The sequence below is a fragment of the Salvia splendens genome, chromosome 10, assembly GCF_004379255.2.
Source record: "Salvia splendens isolate huo1 chromosome 10, SspV2, whole genome shotgun sequence".
Lineage (NCBI taxonomy): Eukaryota > Viridiplantae > Streptophyta > Magnoliopsida > Lamiales > Lamiaceae > Salvia > Salvia splendens.
In genome coordinates, this window is record NC_056041.1 from 20,951,583 (window position 1) to 20,971,740 (window position 20,158).

At 36.2% G+C, this 20,158-nt stretch overlaps 3 protein-coding genes across 4 annotated transcripts; 2 read left to right on the forward strand and 1 right to left on the reverse strand.

The window, feature by feature from the left end:
• Positions 1 to 279: 279 nt before the first annotated feature.
• On the reverse strand, positions 280 to 2,700 carry LOC121752752 (phenylacetaldehyde reductase-like). Its single transcript, XM_042147848.1, has 5 exons — positions 2,589 to 2,700; positions 1,803 to 1,975; positions 1,524 to 1,715; positions 523 to 688; positions 280 to 425 (listed from the first exon to the last, which is right to left on the reverse strand). Exons 1-5 carry the CDS (start codon positions 2,698 to 2,700, stop codon positions 280 to 282), a joined length of 789 nt encoding a protein of 262 aa, XP_042003782.1.
• Positions 2,701 to 3,423: 723 nt separating this feature from the next.
• LOC121750155 lies at positions 3,424 to 6,333 on the forward strand. 2 transcript variants are annotated; one of them, XM_042144629.1, is made up of 7 exons: positions 3,424 to 3,677; positions 3,852 to 3,878; positions 4,511 to 4,591; positions 5,067 to 5,190; positions 5,367 to 5,679; positions 5,772 to 5,826; positions 6,101 to 6,333. In XM_042144629.1, the coding sequence occupies exons 1-7, from the start codon at positions 3,552 to 3,554 to the stop codon at positions 6,173 to 6,175; spliced, it is 801 nt and encodes a 266-aa protein (XP_042000563.1). In that variant the 5' UTR covers positions 3,424 to 3,551; the 3' UTR covers positions 6,176 to 6,333. The 2 variants fall into 2 exon arrangements, with proteins under 2 accessions (XP_042000563.1, XP_042000564.1); XM_042144630.1 differs by lacking the exon at positions 4,511 to 4,591.
• A 9,647-nt stretch (positions 6,334 to 15,980) lies between these two features.
• LOC121753279 (probable plastid-lipid-associated protein 13, chloroplastic) lies at positions 15,981 to 18,987 on the forward strand. The gene is made up of 7 exons (XM_042148519.1): positions 15,981 to 16,334; positions 16,713 to 16,834; positions 16,912 to 16,995; positions 17,074 to 17,170; positions 17,820 to 18,036; positions 18,248 to 18,300; positions 18,603 to 18,987. The coding sequence occupies exons 1-7, from the start codon at positions 16,095 to 16,097 to the stop codon at positions 18,696 to 18,698; spliced, it is 909 nt and encodes a 302-aa protein (XP_042004453.1). The 5' UTR covers positions 15,981 to 16,094; the 3' UTR covers positions 18,699 to 18,987.
• Positions 18,988 to 20,158: the final 1,171 nt, after the last annotated feature.

Below are 20,158 nucleotides of genomic sequence, written 5' to 3' on the forward strand. Positions count from 1 at the left end.
AACCAAATGACGTCGTAATGTGTCTCCGCTGTTTTTTATTTCAAGTAGATAAATTTGGTTGCTACATCATAGCAGGTTTCATCGGAAAAACGACGCATGTGATAATTGCAAAAATCTGAAACTTGGTGATATATCATTCCAATTTTGAAAAGAATAGGACAAACCAAAATTTGACTTTTTTCGTGATTTATTTGACAATTTGCTCATAAGATTAATAACGATGTAGTACAAAATAATGAGTTGAAAAGAGAGTTACCAGATTGGGAAGTTGGCCGTAGGTTAGAGTTCACGTAAGATTTGTAAAACTTTAGAGCAATTCAGCACTTGTGCAACAAGACAATATCTACCATTGGCTGTTGAATTCTCCAAAGCTAGGATATGTGCATTTGCAACATCTCTTACATCAACATATACAAAATTTCCACCTGGGGTTGCATAGGTATACTTTCCTACAAATTAATAATCAATTTAACCCTCTTAATTCAATCATATTACATAAATAGAATTAGTAGTATTTATTACCTTGTGTAATCAAAGTAAGAAAACATTGGGAAGTTTCATTTAGAGTTGGCTTGAGAAGAGGGCCTATAACTAGCCCAGGATTCATAACTACCAAATCTATGCCATTTTCTTGTGCAAATTTGAATGCGGCTTCCTCCGCCAATATTTTTGAAATAACGTACCATCGCTGAAACACAAGTTTATAAATTTTCATACATAGGGTCAGGGAGATTTTTTTTTTAAATGAGAATTTTGAGAACCGAAAATCATATCAGTTTGTTGATATATTAAAATATCAGTTGACATTACAAAACATATCGGTTCTTGATATTTATGAATAATCGAAATAATATTGAGTCGTGAACTTATATGTTTTGTAATGACAACTTATATTAATGTATTTACGAACTAATAAGGTTCTACGTTTCAATTAAGTTTAAGAAGAATTTTCAAATGAACAATCTCCTAGGATCAACATCCCCTAAGACCATCCTTTGTATGAGAACTAAAAATTATTATAGTCCATTAGATCGAAAAATGGATGATGGTCTTGATTTTCCTGACTTGAATATCAGTTCGTTGATTCATGAATATCAGCTAGGGTAAAATGAATTTCAAAATATACAAACTAAAATTAATATAAAGAGAACTGATATGTTTTGAGATTCAAATTGATATGTTTACTAATACTCCCTCCGTCCCACTTTAGGAGTCCCAGTTGAGTTCGACGCGGATTTTAAGAAATGTAAAGGAAAGTTGGAGAAAAAAGATAGTGGAATGTGGACCTACTTTTTATATTAGTTTTATAATAAAATGTGAGTGAAAAAAGTTTGTGGAATGTGGGGTCTAATACCATTTATGGAATATTCCAATTGGGACTCCTAAATTGAGACACCCAAAAATGGTAAACCGGGACTTCTAAAGTGGGGCGAAAGGAGTATTAGTGAATAAACGAACTGATATGGTTTTCGGTTCTCATTTAACATATGTAGAAAATTAGGCTGAAGCAAAGATATAGTCACCTCCATTTCCCGAGCAAAGATTGGATCAGAAAAAGAAGTTTCATCAATCAAAGGGTTGGAGTTTTGGGTGGGTTTTTTGAAGGCAATAGTGACCATAGAAGATGTTAAGACCACTCTTTTCACAGACTGTGCCTTGCCACATGAACCAAGAACATTGAGTGTTCCTTTCACTGCTGGCTCTATAAGTTCCACCTGCATATATCCCATCATCAAATTCTATTCTTTTTTTTTTCTTTCCTTTTCCAACATCACAACAAATTAAGAAAGTTAGAAATGGACCTGAGGGTCATTGACATTGTCAAGTATAACAGGAGATGCAGTGTGGAAGACAGCATCACAAGCATCAATCACAGAATCAAATGATCCTTCTTTCACTAAATTAGCTTCACACAAATGAAGTCTTTCTTCAGCTCCTTCAAGCGCCTTCAGATGCTCCACTTTACAAATATCGCCTATTCACCCACACATACGTCATAAATGCTAATACCTTCGTCCCATAAAAATAGTTTATATCTATTTAAGAATAATTTATGGGCATCGTTATACATTACATTATTTTAATTACTTTTTTTCACTATCTTTTACTTTACCAATAACGTATTAAAACTCTCGCCATGAATCAATCGTTTATTTCTATGGGGGCGGATGAAGTATATAATAAAGGACAAATTGCCAAAAAAATCACGAAGTTCGATCAATCTCATAGTTTTAAAAATTAGTCATTTACAGTATATCATAACTTTGACATTTTTATGTGTGTCCCATTGATTTAGATTTAAGAGAAAATTATGTAGTACTGCAAATTTATATAGTATCACTCATATATTTAGATTTAAGAGAAAATCATAAAACTTAAGATATGTAGTTGAGTTAGCTTATAAGATGATCATTACCAATTATTCTTTTAATTTAATTGATGTTTTTTATCGTTAAATTAACATAAATTTAAAGATTGCACCAGGTATTAGACATTATTAACTTTTCTCGGCTAACTCTCACATACAATTTAATTGATGTTATTAGTATAAGAAAATGAGGTGAAGTTGAGAAGAGAGAGAGACTAACTGAGGTTACGAACAGTAGCCTTGACGGTGTAACCGCGGTGGAGCAACAGTTTAACCAGCCATGAACCTATGTAACCCGATGCTCCCGTCACGCACACCACCTTATCCACCATTCTCATCTCTTGCTTTAATACGCTTTGATATTTTAAGAAATGTAAAGAAAAGTTGGTTGAAAGAGTTAGTAGAATGTGAGACTCACTTTTTTATATTGATTTTATAATAAAATGTGAGTGAAATGAATTAGTGAAATGTAGGACCTACTTACCATTTATGGTAAAAATGAAGTGTGCTAATTATTGAGGGACATATAGGAATTGAAAAGAGTGACAATTAATCAGGGACGGAAATTTATAACCTAAAAGAGAGGTAAAAAGAAAAAGTAATTAAAGTACAACAATTAGAAGAAGTCGCGGAAGCCGTCCATCAACTTAGAATTGATATTGAAATAAAGTATGTAAAGAAAGACCTAAAAGGAAATATAAATAATTTGAAATTTATTGAATGAATGACAAGAATAGCAATATTACGTATCAAGACCTACCTAATTAGAAATAAAAAAAAATAGAATTTGGTATTTGTTGAATGAATGAAATATCCGACTTAAGGAACAAGAAAATACTCCTAAGTATATATGGAAAAATATGGTAAATCATTAATTAACTAAATAATAGAGATATTTTTAAGGGATTGAGGGAATATTTCAGACCCTACATCTAGTTCGAATTGAGTGGGTCGGACGACTCAGCCCGGCCCAGGCTCAGACCTGGTTGGATTGGGCCCATTTATAAAATACATTCAAAATGACCCGGCCCGTTTACCCGCGTCTTCCTCCCGAGTCGACTCACTCGTCTGTGTATCGCCCTTCATTTCAGGGTCGCCACTCTCCCCATTCCCAATTCCAACACAACAAAAACCAAGCAGCGCAAATTTCATAATTTTTATTTTGAATTAATGATATAAGAGGATGAATAAAACCGGCAGAATAGCTGCGGCGGCGATCAATTCGCAAGCCAATCCTTTTCACCTCAGAGCTTGCCTTTTTCACAGCACTCCTCTTTCTGAGCGCAGACGGCGCACCCATTGGGATCCCGTACGCCCCTTCTTATCTTTCAATTTGATTCTGTCAATACGTATTTCGGGTTGTGGATTTTCAAATTAGGGTATTTTGGTGGAAAATTGGGAATGATTAGTTTGAAATAGATTTGTAGTATTTCCTTAATAATTGTAGTAGTATTAATTTATTCTCTTTTTCCTTGTTGTGCAGGAAAGCTTTGTTAGGGGTTCCGCAAAGGTGACATTTTTATCTGTTTCAGTTTTGCAATGTGCTTTGCTTATTTTACAATGGATAACAAATGAATGTTGGGCAGAAAAAGCTTTATAGTTTACACTTAATTTACGTTGCTATTGGAATATTTGTGTATAACATTGAACACAACAGTTTGTGTTCATTAGCTTCGTATTCCTTGCTAATAGTATAGATTGAAAATGAACTGGTGTAGGAATAGGATTGATGGCTCTGCTAAGTCTACAATTTGTCTAGTTTGTTGATTTCTTTCCTTGGATTAGGCGATTAGCAAACACAGTTACATAATGGGTGGTAGATTGGAAAATCTCTTCCTTGTATAATCTGAGTTATACCCGCTTCTTATATCTTCCAGAAGCATGTCAAGATATCATTAACAATGTTGATCCAGTAAGTGAGAATTTCACAACCAACTCCCTATTCAATTAGTGAAGCGGTTCTTGAACTGGAATGTTGTAATGTTTCAGTTAAGATGTTCCAAACAATGGAGTTCGTTTATATTGGATGAGTGATCTCCTCTGACCTCTAGTGGAATCCATTTCATGTTTGGCATTGATGTCATATTGCTTTTAAGTATCATTGATGAGTCGATTCTTAGTGATGAGTCAATTCTTATGTAGAAATTTAACCGGCACCAGAGAAGGCTCAAGAAAAAGACTCTGTTGCGAGATGTCCATGAATTTGCTGAGAATCTATTTCAGGTTATATATCTGATGGATTTACTCTTAAACCCCCTACAGCCGTTACCTGTACTCCTTAATTCTCAAACTATTTTCTAAATCTCTAGATTCATAAATTTTATAAATGGTCTGGGATTCATGTTAAAAGATGGGCTGAATGTCATGACTTATTAGTTGAATGACTACATCAATATTTCCAGCTTGTATCCAATTACAGCAGGCAGTCGTTTCAAGATGTCTGTTCTAGAATGATAATGTCTGTTTATGAAACGAAAATCATATATTCGCATATTGTGTTGCTGCATTTTGTGGTTCAGTTTATTTCTGTTGTAACTCTTTCTTTATTAATAAGTTTCCACTTTCCTGAAAATGCTTTTTGCCTTTTTCTCCCCGCCCCCACCCAAAACTAATAGATTAAATGCTTGATGTTATTGCCATGGAGCTACCAATGATCATTGTAATTTCTGAAATTCTTCGTGATGTTTCTACTAAACAGGGATGGGGTACAGATGGTGATAAGTACGAGCAACCAGGTCGAAGAAATTCATGGTTCCGACCAAATTTCAGGGACAATGAATCTAACAGGGGCAGGTCAAGATATAGAGCATCACAATTTAGGAGTACGTATGCCCCTTTATCGTAATCACGTACCATTAATATAAGCAGAAGAAGTTTCTCACTTATCTGCGCAAACTGCTTATACCATAAAACATGTTTTGTACACAACTGCTAATCCTATGTTGCTAACATGTCTGTTCCTTATTATCTATCTTCTTATTATGTTCTTACTTCTCAGGGCGTTTTGAGTTTTGTGATGATGATGATGATGGTGATAAATATCATGACATGTACCGCTCCATGTTTGGTGGAAACAGATCCTTCTATTGGTCCTTCACAATAGATGATGATGAACCACATTTTGGGCGCTCGTCAAATTACTCTGGCAATTTTAGGACTTCCCGTGGTCGGTCATACCAGTTTGGTGATGAATACGAGGAATATTACACATCACAAGAGTACGAGAGGCCAGTAGATGGATTGAGGACCGACAGGCTTGCTTTGGGACTCAGTCCGTCTGGTCCAATAAACATAGACGATGTCAAAAGCGCGTAAGATCCCTTCAGATTTCCTCATATAATTTCCTATCCTTTTCCAAAGTGATCTTGATGCAGATTGTGATTCCATGGTTCTTATTATTTAGATACCGAGCTTGTGCATTAAAATGGCATCCAGATCGTCACCAGGGCTCTTCCAAGGTATTCTTTTGTGGTCTTCATTTCAATTATCTCTATGTGGATTAGATTTAGAGTTTAGACAGAGGATCAAACGATCAAACAACCAAAATAAACGCAACGCCCTCTGAATGCACGATTAAGTATAATTTCTTGAATCTTACAAAACTTGTATGCCTAATCATTTTGTTTTTACTTAACGAGACATTGATGCTTTTTGACTACGAGCTTATGAGCTGAGTTCTATATCGTGTTTTTGGAAAACATAACTAGTTGGTCGTGGGACGGGTATTTGCAGGTTGTCGCAGAAGAGAAATTCAAGGTCTGCAGTGCAGCTTATCAGTCTTTATGCGATAAAATGTCGCTAAATTAGGGACAAAATGTATTGTATTACTATTAGTAGAATTATATATGGAGATGGAGGCATCGGCGTTGTAGGATCTCACTAATTATGATTACCTTAATTGTGTATCGGTTAACACCAGGAATTTCCTTCAAGAAATAATCACTAGTATTGCTTTTTTCTATATATATTTGAAGTATCATTGCATTTTTTTCTATATATAATTGAAGTATCATTGCATTTAGTGGACAATTAATTACGGTAACACATTTACAAAATACAAACTGATGTAGCCATAAGAATAAGTGAACTAAGTGCCAAAACCAACAAATTTAGACCATCTCCAACCCTACCTCAAAAATGAGTTTTAGTGTAGAAATTTTCTCCAACAACACACTAAGCTCAAATTCATTCTTGGTGTTTTTTTGTTAAACAACACCAAATATGGTGTTACTGCAAAGACAAAAACTAATAAATTGTGTAAATTTTGAATTTGGTGTAAATGATTGGAGTAAAATTACTTTTGGTGTGACACGTACTAAAAAATTGAATTTTAGTTTGGTGTAAATATTTTGAGAATGATGTTAGTGCTAAAACCAAACCTATTTATAAACCTACTTCTCTTTCATATTCATTTCCCTTCCTCCATATTCATTTCCTCTTCCTCGATTGCCGTGGCATATTTCTCCACCTTCTTATCTCTCATCTTCAAGATACTCTTAAGATTTGTAATCCAATATCTTGGATTTTCCTTTCCCCTTCTCCTCCTTCATCTTATAGTATTCATTCTTTTCTTTTGTACACATTTGCTTGAGCACTTGTCCTATTCGGAAATCCCAAATTTCCTCGAGCATGGGCTAAAACTTAAACAAGGAAGACCCTTTGTTCTGCAATTTCTACATAAAAAATAAAGATATTTGCAAACAACACTTTTCTTACTTTCTTTCTTTTTCTTGCAAGACTGTGCTTTTGGGCAGTTATATCTGTGTTGATTGTCCCCGTGGTTCTTTACATAACGGATACAATTCATTGCAGCAGCTCCACATACCTCATTACATTTATACACATTCAGAACCTAAGATTTTACACTAGAAGCGTACCTTCGGAAGAGTAGGGATTGAGATGCTTCTGGTAGCCAACAACAAACCATTTTTAAAGCTTAAGCAACTCAACTTTAACAAGACTCTGAAGCTTAAACAAGACTACTCTTTCCAAGATTGGTAATCTATAAAAAAATAAAATCTGAAACGACAAAACATAAACAGCGAGAGAACTCGTATGAGTTCATCTAAATTATAAACTCCCTCCGTTCCCTCATAGTTGAGGCGAAACTTTTCGGCACGGAGTTTAAGAAATGGATGTTGAGTATGTTAAATTAATAGATAAAAAGGTAAGAGATATAAAAAAGTAGAGATAATAAAGTAACAAAATGAATAAAGTAAGAGAATAAAGTAAGAGACAGTAAAGTAAGAAAGAGAAAAATATTACTATATATAAAAATGACTCAACTATGAGGGAACTCTCTGAAATGGAAAAATGACTCAACTATAAGAAAACGGAGGGAGTACTTAATTTGTCCGGCACAGGCCAAGCCCCTACTAGCGCGATGGCTTGGCCTATATGCTGCGTCCGTCACTGTTCATATCAATTCCTTTGAACTCATACTTCACCGAGACGAAATTTGATAACAACGATTTCATTTCCACGTTGTCACTTGCGAGATCAAGCTCCGACACCCCTATCTTGTTTTTGCGCAAGCACATGACGTTGTTTTCAGAAACAAAGTATTGTACAATTTCATGTTGCATACTTGCAACAACGATATGCAACATCGTGTTCCCATCGTCGTAAAAGAGATGTTCTCTTAAAACCCTTAACAAATATAATTGGCCAAGAGTATAGATGCCCACGGTTCCGGAATCGACGGTTACGGTTCGGAACCGCCGGTTCCAGTTTCAGAAATTGTCGAACCGGAACCGGAACCGAACCGTGAGGGTGTTTCACGGTTCCGGTTCCAAAACCAACGGTTACGGTTTCGGTTCGGAACCGATGGTTTTTTACGGTTCTGAATCGTCGATTTTCGGCGGTTTTTCGCGGTTCCAGCTAGATTTCAGGTTCCGGTTTGAAACCGTCCAGAACTGGCCCGTGATTAGTAAAATTTGGAACCGGAACCGGCCTACGGTTCAAAATATGAAGGTTCCAGTTCAAGAAAAAAGTCACGGTTCTGGTTCGGAACCGGAACCGACGGTTACGGTTTTGTGGTTAACCGCCGGAATCGAAAACCTTGGGCATCTCTAGCCAAGAGCGATACACGCACACAGGATGGTTTGCCTGTGATGGAGCCTTTGCTTCACAGCCGTATTAGTGATAATATCGTTTCAAAGCAGTCGGAGTACATTTAGATTCGTCTTCAGGGCGGCAATATGAAGCGGAATCATGCCTAGACTATTCAACCCAACAAGCCAATGGACCTTTTTCAAGCAATATCTTGCATACGTGAGGATGACCTTCCTGGGCATCCAAATGAATTGGATTCATCCATTGGTATTGCACTCAATGCATGCAGTCAGGTAGGCTTCTATCAACGGTGTACATATATTAATATGACCTTCTCTACGACTAAGTGTAAAGGCAAAGATCTGGTTAATGTTGAGGCATTCGCGTGCACAAGCGTGGGAAAATGATTAATCAAGGCCCTGGCCGATTCTTCATGTCCGTTTAATGCTGCAAAATGAAGCACACTCTGTGATGAGGCTGCTTCATGTTTAGAAAGCGTTCCTCGAAGCTTTTCTTCGTTATAATAAAAATATAAATTACATTACCACGATTTGCTAACAAATTAATACAATATCATATGAATATTTTGACAATGATATGTCAATCCAAAGTGTACCCAATTGCAAAAATAATCTTCATAGCAGTTTCAAATAAAATTAGTTTAGAGTTTTAACAACGTCGGGCCAAGGCCCTGACTGGATCCGTCGTTGTGCTGAGCCGGACAACTTGCTTGGCCCAGCCCAGGCCCACCGTCCATGTGGACTAGGTTGGATTGGGTTTCTTTTTATAAATTCGAATTGACCTAACCTGGGACCACCGGTGAAATGAGCTGGGCTAAGTCCTCATCGACGTCAGCACGGCTTGAACCGAGCTACGGGCTAAGTCGGGTTGAGCCGGGTTTACTTAAAATTCATGTATTTTGAAATAAAGTTTTACGTATTTTTGAATTTTATATTATAAATTAAAAAGTAGTTACATTTATATGATTAAACTATTTATAAAATTTTATGTTCACTTAAAAATTCATGTATATTTGTCGGATAATTTTAGAAATACATGAAATATTATATTAATAGGACTTTTGAATACAATCATCGTGCAAATTTCATGCCATCGTGCAAATTTCAAGTGATCGTGCAAATTTCATGCCATCGTGCAAATTTCAAGTCATCATGCAAATTTCAAGTCATTATGTGAATTATACTAATATTTATTATATATATTAACATTTAAATTATATTTACATATTTATAGAACTAAATAAATTAGATATTTACCAACTAAAATAAAGGGAAAGGAAAGCTTAAAACATGTAATTTCAAAACCATAAACTAAAACATGAAATGTCAAAACCGAAAATTTGAACAGTCAATCTAGACAGTGGAAGCAATTCAAAATCCCAAAACTAATCTGTGAAGAATGAAAAATAAGCAAATCAACATATGCAAAGCAGTTAAGAAATCAATTCAAGTTAGAAAAACAAAAGCTACATCTGTAGAAGTCAAATTGGTATGTGAAATTTTACCACATAATTATGCAAGAGTGTATTTCATTGGCATGTTCTAGCAGCAGGGGAAGATCTAGCCTTTGCCTAGGTGGGGCAATTGCCCATTCCTACTCTCACTATAACACCTCCTACTTGACCGGCTGTCGGCCGAATAGGTGATGTCATAAAGAGGCGTAATTGATACGCTCGGATTTTGCACGGTTTTAAGGCCATCTTTTGGTCCGTTTTTAATGTCAAAGTTGCATTACATGTCCATTATTTGCATATTTTATCTATTTTGGTATTTTTACATGTTTTGTGAGAAATGTGCATATTTGAGCCTAAAAGGGGAGTCAAAACACGAAGTTGGGAATCTGGAGCTGTTCTGCATGTCCAGCGGTCCGCTGCAACACTGTCGGCGACCACTGGCGTCCAACGGCCGCTAAGCTAGTAGCGGCCCGCTTCGGGAAAGTTGTGCATGAAGTCAAGACACGCCCAGCGACCGCTGGGGAGTGCGTGGTGACCACTACCGAGAGTCCAGAGAGTTACGAGATGATGGCTAGCAACCGCTGAAACAAGTGCAGCGGCTCGCCAGCCAAGAGTCAGAAGCATCGGACCAACCCACAGCGACCGCTAGCCAAAGTGCAGCGGCCCGCCGAGAAATAGCGGCGAGCAAAATTTATCTTACTTTCTCTCCAAGATTTACCATATTTTGCAGCATGTCTCCTTATTTTAGAAGGGGCGATTTTTCCCCTATAAATACTCCTCAAAGCTTCATTAAAAAGAGATCTTCTCTTTGCCAAATATTTCCAGAGCTTAAAAGTTAAAGTTCTTCATTGTGCAAGGAGTTGAAGAAGAAATCAAGATCATCAAGGCTACAAGAATTCAACATTTTGGTTTTATTGGTTTAGTTCTTATGTTTTAATTGTATTCCTTTCAATCTTTGTTTTTAGTTTATTATATCATGTATAACTAAACTCATAGAATTCTAGGGATGTGTTAGTAACTTTTATTGGTTTATACAATTCCTATTTCTATTTAACATCCGTTTATTTTTACTTTGTTTCTTCCTTAAGTTAATGGATAATGCTTCACGCTTGAGTGACACATTTAATGATGATATAATATAACTTGCTACATAATCGTGAGATGAGGTGGGCAAGTTAGATCCACTTAATAGACACTACAATTAGCTTCTTTTAAAATGACACTGTTAATTGAGAGTGAGGACTTTTTAAGGGTCTTAGGAACTTTTAGGAGTTACGTATTTAGGATTGACAACCCCAATGTTAGTAATCAGCGTTTGTATCGCATGAGCATAAACTAGGTGACTCGTTCTATCAAAGTAAGAACTGTGCTAGGGTGTAGTAGTTGGAATTTGTATAACCATAATTGTGAAAGCACATCCCTGGAATTCCCTTATCTCTGTGTTTATTTGCAATTAGTTGTTTATTCGCTTTCAAAAGTTCTTTGTTTTAAAAAATCTCCAAAACTTTCGGTTCTCCAAATAGTAATTGAGTTTTAGTAGAGGACAGACAGTCTGTGTTTGTTTTCCCCGTGATCGATATTTGGTACTAACCTTTAGCTATACTATTCTTTTTTTAAAATTAACTCCTATATAAGGAAGGAAATTACAAATAAGCTCCTATACTATAGATAGGAGGAAATTACAACTGATGTCAAGAGGGCTCGAACTCGGCACCTCATGCAATAATGTCTAAGCTCCTTGCCGCTAGGACAAAGGCTCTGGACACCTTTAGCTATACTATTCTTACTCTGTATACTTGCAGGTATTTACAGTGCTAATAAAAAGTGCATCAGTAATCGAGTATGTCAATTTAAAATTTCATATTTTACTTCATAAGTCTTTATCCACATAATTAATCATAATTTACCAAGACAATAGGTCAGATTAAAACACATAAGCGAATTAAGCTATTTAAATGTTGAGCATGCTACCTGATAACGTTTATTTCCAAACCTTTTCATTCGTCGTTACTTCTTTCGCCGATCTTTTTCCAATCCTTTGCAAACATTTGGGTGTAGCTTCTTTATAGCATTATAACACACTTAAGTTTATAAAGAAAGGATACTACTAAAAACTAAACTCTTTTCTTTATCCTCACTTAATATCTTAGGATGTGTTTGGTTTGTATGAAAAACCTAGTTAGTGGCTGCTAACCAGTATTTACTGGTGTTTGGTTTGTTGTTTAGTGTATCTTCATGGCCCAATAAAAAGACAAAGGCTCGAGCTCTTGAGGCTTAAAGCGGTAGTTACCATATCTGCCAAATTGAGTGTGATATGTATCAGAGTGACCCAGATAAATTAAGTTACACCAATGAAATTACTTAGTTGCCCCCATTTCGACCTACACTGTCTGTACTGTTTTCATTCAATTTTGTAGGAAGAGCGAGCCGACCTAAATTTTTGACCTTATCTCCGCCAACCACAACCAAGAACTCCACAAACCGACTTCAGCCCTCAAATCTATTCCTTTCTTTCTCTCTTTAACCGGAAGAAATCCAACACAAATTTTCCTAACTTTTCAAAAACCCCTGTTTATATTATATCGCTTTCCACCGTGAAACGGTGATTGGACAACAACCATTCTCCGAGAGATGAGTGACAACTAGCTAGCTCCTGTAAATAATGATGAGCCTGCTTCAATTTCCTATGATGTTTTTGGATTAATATACTATGGAATTTGTGGTATGTGGTAGTTGAATTGAAATAGTAGATCTCATGTTTTGGTGCAATTGACGAACAAGTCTGAGAATCATATTGCATATTACAGGGTAGCTGTTTGTGTCATTAATGAAAGTGTAGGTAAAAAGGACTTTTGAAAACATTTTATGTCTGATTACATACAGACCAAACATCACATACTAATATAAACCAAGAAATGTAAAATCAGAAACCAAACAACTTATCCATACCAGGAAAAGCAATTCTATTTCAGCCTGATCATATTTTCTTATGGTACGGTAAACGACAAACCAAACACGTCCTTAGTAAATGATTTCTCATTAACGCGCTACATTCATTCAAAAGGCTTTAGAGGCGTAACCCGATATTTTCAAATACCCCAAGAAGTCGAGTTTATGAAGCAATCACAGACTATCAAAATCGAACAGTTTTTGGCAACATTTACCAATATACACGTAGTAAATGAACTCCTAAATTTTCCATAAAAATTAGGGAACCTGTAGACTCTTTCGAGTTATTTTTAAAATTGGTAAATCAAGGTTTTTACTGTTCTAAATTTGCTAAAGAAATCGGAACATAGGACTGAAAAACAGAGGACTTAATCCCCTCCAAACTATTGAAGAAAACACACGTTTATACCACATTCCCAAACATTTCTAACAAACCAACAATAAAATCCCAACATTCCTAACTTAGGGTTTTGTTCTATATGGCACTTCATATATTGAGGTTCAATCCATTCAAAGCAAAGCTCAAACTATAATCAACGACGTCTAAATGTTACATAATCGCTAATTAATCGAACATAAATCCACACCCCACTCAAGTACCAAATGGACACACCAATTTTTAGAATTTACAACACATCATTTACTCAATTTCAAGGTAAAAAAATTGTACACATAGGTGGCATTTACTTTGTTTACGCATTCGAATCTATGAAACGACGAAAAATCAAGGTAGAGCTTCATTGTGAACCTCATGGTCTTTACCTTCTATTGCTGAACTGTTTTTGTTTTATAAAGCAAAATATGAAAATAAAATGAATTGTTAAATAATTTGGTGATGAAATATGAAAAGTGAAGAATATAATTGTGACTTACACTCACTCACCCTTCTATTTTTTTGCTACAAATTTCTAAATATATATCAAATTTTTCATTAAATGCCCCCTTACTAAAACTCATAAGAGCATCCGCCGCGGTGAGTGGGCACGCGTCCGTCCGTGCCAGCGGTGCGGCACCGCCTGCTCGGCGCTGCTCGATGCATCGAGCACGTCCGTGCCAGCGAGCAGCTGACGTGGCGCATTCTGATTGGTCAACAACATTTCCGTTTGAAATTCTTTTTTTTAATCGAAAATAATACCAAAAATTTAAAAAATATATTTTCAGATTCCCAAAATTAGGGCCATTTTTTTACCGTTTTTCTGGATTTTTTTTATTTTATTTTATTTTTTATTCTCAAAATCATCTATAAATACACACATTTATCATCCATTTTTCACATCAAATCATCTCTCATTCATATTTTTTCATACAACTTATCTACATCTTCCTCTCTCACTCAAACCCTCTCAAATGAATTTCACCAATCTCATTACGGAAGAGGAGCGCGAAAAACAAGAATTCTATGAACAATATCGTGCCGCCTATGAAGCCTATGTCACCGCGAATACCCCCGCCCCTCCTCCTCGACCAACTAGATCAACTCGCCGCTACATCCATCGTGACCGGGAGGGAGCCAACGAAAGTCTCGTTGCTGACTATTTTTCCGACCAGCCGTGGTTTCCGGAAGATTACTTTCGGCGTCGTTTTCGCATGTTAAAACGCTTGTTTATGCATATTGTCAACACATTATCCGCCCTTATTGAATACTTTCAAACAAGTACAGACGCAACCGGTCGGCAAAGTCTCTCGACGTTGCAGAAGTGTACGTGTGTCATCCGACAACTTGCTACTGGGCAAACGGCTGACCTCTTCGACGAGTATTTGCATGTAGGTGAGTCAACTGGAATCCTTTGCCTTAAAATTTTTTGCGACGGCGTTCGTTCAGCTTTTGGTGAGGAATTCCTTCGGGCACCCACCACCGATGATTGCCAACGGTTGCTTCGTCTTCATGAAACAGTCCATGGTTTTCCCGGTATGCTTGGCAGCATTGACTGCATGCATTGGAGGTGGAAGAATTGCCCGACTGCTCGGAGGGGGCAACACTTAAGCGGCCACAAAGGTGATGTCCCAACACTTATCCTTGAAGCGGTCGCCGACTACCGCCTATGGATTTGGCATGCATATTTTGGTATTGCCGGATCAAACAACGACTTGAACATGCTCTATTATTCACCACTCTTCAATGATGTTTTGAATGGTGTAGCACCGGCGATCGACTTCACCGTCAACGGAAATGCATACCACATGGGTTACTATCTCGCTGATGGTATCTACCCAAGGTGGTCGACTTTCATGAAGACGCTCAGCAACCCGCAAGACCCGAGACAAGTTCTTTTTGCGCAGCGTCAAGAGTCCTCTCAGAAAGACGTCGAACGAGATTTTGGGGTCCTTCATGCCCGATTCAACATTGTGAAGGCCCGTCTCGGTTGTGGTACGTGAAAAATATCGCCGACATCATGTACACGTGTATTATCTTGCACAACATGATTATAGCTGACGAAGAACCGATGGCGGCTAGCTTTTACAACGAGGATAAAGCCGGAAGCTTAACCGCAAGGTCTCCCCCACGCCGAGGTGTGCATACGACGGTGGGCGAAATGATCGAAACAAGTAACACAATGGGCGATACCCGAGCCCACATTGAGCTACAAGAAGACCTAATCAAACACATTTTGGCGAAATTCGGCCACGAGTAGTAAGTTTTTTTAATTTTATGAATTTAATTATGTAATTTTTAATTTTTATGATTTTAATTATGTACTTTTTAATTTTTAGGATTTTAATTATGTGATTTTTAATTTTTTTAAATTTAGTATTCCGGATATTTTTAATATATTTTAATTTTGTGGAAATGTTTTTATTTAAATTGAATAATAGAATGATGGGACCCTTGAGCTTGTCCTTGCGGAAGAGCACGTATGTGAGTGTTGTGCTCTTGCCTAAGAGCAGTGAGTAAAAGTGGGTCCAGGCCCATATCAATGTTCGTTGGCAAGAGCATGGATGAGGATGCTCTAAAATTAGAGTATATATTTTTGCCCCCTTTAATATAATTTTCTGGCTACACCCAGGTCTTAATGAAATTATTGATTTTTATACAGATTATTTAAACCATTAAAACCATAGAACAAAATCTAACGATTTTCATACAGATTATGTATTTTTTTTATATTTGTTTTATTAATTACAGAAAGCTCTACAATTGATAAGCACACCACACAATCAACGCAAGAGGGAAGGTCGGACTCGGAGGTTGAAATAAACTCCCATCATATTCATATTCATCTCAACTAGCTTCAATCAAGAATCATTGAAATGTCGACCTCAATTTCAACCCAGGGCCTATTGTCAATGCATACTGCCCGTATGTCCTCGTATCCATCTTCTGCTGCACCTCTGTTTTTTCTTGAAAATCCTGTTAGAAATGGTGCGATAAGGAAAAGGAAATTAAGCAGAAAATGCAGAGCAATGGTGCAGGAAACTGTACAAGGGCCTTCAGCTACTTATGCCAGACAAATGGAAACACTCTCTGCTAAAGAATCTCTACTTCTTGCAGTGAGTCTTTTTTTCTTTTTCATTTAAAGATTCCTTTTTTCTCTTGATTTCTCAAGGAAAATAAGTAATGGGCATGATCTGGTTGCTTAATCTCTACTTCAATTAGCTCTATTTGGCCCCAATTTGCTCCAGAGTCTTCTGTTTTGGTGAATTAATTTGTCCAATGTAGTAAAAATTATTTCTTGATTTCATTGTCACTTGTATAGAATTTGTATCTTATGAGTTTTAAGGTTTTTCTGATGTGTCAAAGGAACTAATGCAGTGTAGGAATAAATAATACTTTCTATAATGATGATTATCTGGATATTTCAAGATAATGTTCTGAATGTGGATTGAAATGTACATTTGTAATGTCCATGATTAGATTGTGTGTTTCAGTTCAAAGATGCGGGAGGGTTTGAGGCGCTGGTGACGGGGAAGACAACGAGTGATCAACAAATAGATGTGAATGAGAGAATAGTTAGCCTCGAGAGGCTCAACCCGACTCCAAGACCAACAACGTAAGCTGTTTAATTTTTCTCAAAGCATCGATGTAGCAAAGGTTGTTGGCTGTTCAGTTCTGTTATCGGCTCTTCAGGTCTCCTTTTCTGGAAGGCAATTGGAACTTCGAGTGGTTTAGATCCGGGAGCCCTTGGCTTCTTGCTGCTAGGATCTTGTTCGAGTAAGTTACATTGTACTAGTTGCTAGTTCTTGTAATGGGTGAACACAACTTATTTTTACATCTGTTACTGTTTCGCAGGAGGTTTCCTCCAACATTGGCAAGTTTATCGAGCCTGGACGCAGTGATCAAGGATGGATATGCAAATATTTCTGCAAGTCTGAAATTCTTAAATTCAGTAATGCACTGCAATTTCTTTGGCCTTTTAGTTTTTTTTTTCAGTAACATCAATATATTAGTGCAGCTGAATAGCCAGGAGATTTGAGTCATGAGGTTTATATAAGACACCGGTCTTGTTTGATATGCTCGTCAGAAAAAAAGCCATCAAGAAACTATTTGAGAAAATATGCAAGATAGAACCAGAAATCACTTTCTTTATAGCGTTTGATAAGATTAATGGTTTACTATAGCTAATGTAGCGACAATTTTAGCCGAGGAAAGTTGTTCTATTTTCATTTTTTTCCACTGGCTATTCGAAAACCATATGAGAACTCATTGTCCTAATAACTCAGCAACGTGATACGGCTCAAATCCATTCCCGTAAATAGCTAGGATATCAAGCAGCCCCTAAGATGAAAAACATAGTTAGTTGAAGATACTAACTTGGTAAAGAGATGAATACAATACTTATGAATACAGAAAATAAGAATGATTTTTGGCAGATTTAAAGCTCGAATTTTTTCTAGCGCTGTATGGAGCTTTAGCCCCAGACATGTCTACATCAAAAGGGTGATGTATTAGAAATATGGCTTATGGTCCAGCATCTTTTTTTGTTGATATTGTTTCCTTGTCTCACCTTCTAACAAGTATTTCTGGATTACTTGCAGATAGAGAGCAGATTTGTTGTCTCCACCCGGCTAACTGTCGAGGGGCCACTTAGAATGAAAGAGGAATACGTTGAAGGGATGTTTGGCTCCCCAAAAGTTAATGAGGAAACAATGCCTGAACAACTAAGAGGTGCTTTAGTTCAGGCTACTAATACGTTGCAGCAGCTTCCTGTTCCCATCAGGGATGCCGTGGCTAATGGATTTAAGATCCCTCTTGGTATGTAATTTAAGAGACTTGTACTGCTTGATTATGCAGTTCCACTTTCCACGAAAGGAAAAGGAATGAATCCGTATATTTTCATTATAGGTTTAATGGTCGTTAATTCTCACCAGTCATCATGTTTATCCTCCGCCTATCGCTAACACTACAACAATTCGAAAGTTTTCAGCGACCTAGTGATTCATTGCTTGCTTTTATCGGTTTTCAGGTGGGACATTCAGCAGGCTGTTTATGATATCTTATCTCGATGAAGAGATCCTGGTAATTTTATTGTATTGCAGATATCGGGACTTTACGAATACATTAAGCTTAAATCAGGCAACGAAACAGGACAATTGTCGCATTTTCTTGATTTCTTGTCATTTGACAGCTCATTTCTTCTATGCTCTTAATCATAAAACTCACTCCAATTTTACAACTAGAGGAAGACCAATGTTTATGGAATCATGAATGCATTATCTGAATTCTTATCTTCTCGATCTAGATTCTACGTTTACTAGGAATACTCTTGATCCGTGTCACTTGTTTCATCACTATGTATGAATAGGATTCTATATGTGCAGATTATACGAGATACTGCTGGAGTACCCGAAGTCCTTACAAGACTTGATCCCGGGCCATTGCCTCTAGTAGAGCCAATAACCGAATACGAAAGCTGAAGATAGCATATCTTCGTGTAAAAGGATAGCCGAAGCAGAACTATGGCTAGCACACCTTTATTTTTATTAATAAAACAAAGCTTCTAGCATGATTTTATGATCAAGGAACTTTCCTTTTAAGTGAGTGCAATCTGAGATAAGATTTTAGCATTAGTTGATGCAGGTAACAACTAGCTGTGGTAGTTATATGAGTTGGTAAAATATTGAAGCCTTCTTCTTCTCCTTGTTCACATTTCTTTTATGGAAATTAATGAAAAAGTGGGAAAAAATGGACAGCTGTTTTCTAGAATTTTAAAAATAGGAAACTGTCAAATGTGAATGCTGAATCTTTCTCCTCAAATATTTACTTCTTTTGATATATCTTCCACTTTTTGAGCATCACTTCTTCTTCTAGATTTATTTTGATTGACTTATATGATCCAATCCTTTTCATGGTTAATTGTTCTTAAGTTTTTTCTTCATGCAACTTGAAATCCAAAGTGTGTAATTAAGAGTATCTGGAAATAATCACTTGATGTTTAAATCAGTTAAGACAAAGAAAATATACAGAGATGGTGTGAACCATAAATGTTGTTTTAAAGTGTATTTTTAATCATGGTGATCACTAAAAAACATCTGCAGTGGACGTTATGACAATTCATGAATTGTTTAATTGTCGTTTGCTAGGGTAGGTAATTCCTCTATATATCTGATCTAAAATGTGTGTTCTTATCATGGCACTACAACAAAAAAAAATTGTTAAGGACGTTTTTAGTGCAATTAAAGACGCTAATTTGTGTTTCTAAATATGCCACCAGCGCTTCAAAAAACGTCCTTATTGTTGGTGTTTCACCTAAAATTAGAGGTGCAAATAGAAGTGTTCTAAAAAAGTAAAAGATTAAGTTAATTTATATATACTTAATTTAGTAATGCTTTATTTTGCTCCTAAGTTATTGTTATTTTTTAAAAAATTTCAATGCAAATAATTATGTCTCGATTTTTGTGTTCTTAATAATCAAGTTTTTTTTAAGTGTGGTTTGTGTTATCTTTCATACCTAATAGTTACTTTGCTTAGTCAAACCTAAGCCATAACTGATGTAGGTTTTGTTAATATCAATTTTTTTTGCAATCGTCTGTTTTTTATGTTATCAACTTCGTTTTAATTCTTAAACAAGTAGTACTTGGATAATCATTGATCTGCAACAATTTATAGTATTACAAATTGTCAAATTGCGAATATTATTGGCATTGACTTTGTAGTTTGCAAGTCAATTTTAACCCATTTATATATAGCGGAAGACTTGGGTTCACATCATTTGTTAGCCTCAATCAATCATGTTTCATTTCTTCTAATAAGTTTTTTTTCTTACCATCTATTTTTGCTTATATTTTTCGTTTTAGATTTCGTGATTTACACTCACAACATTCTTTAAATCGCCTTTATCATGATCAAATATATAAGGGGTGAAATGATAATAGTA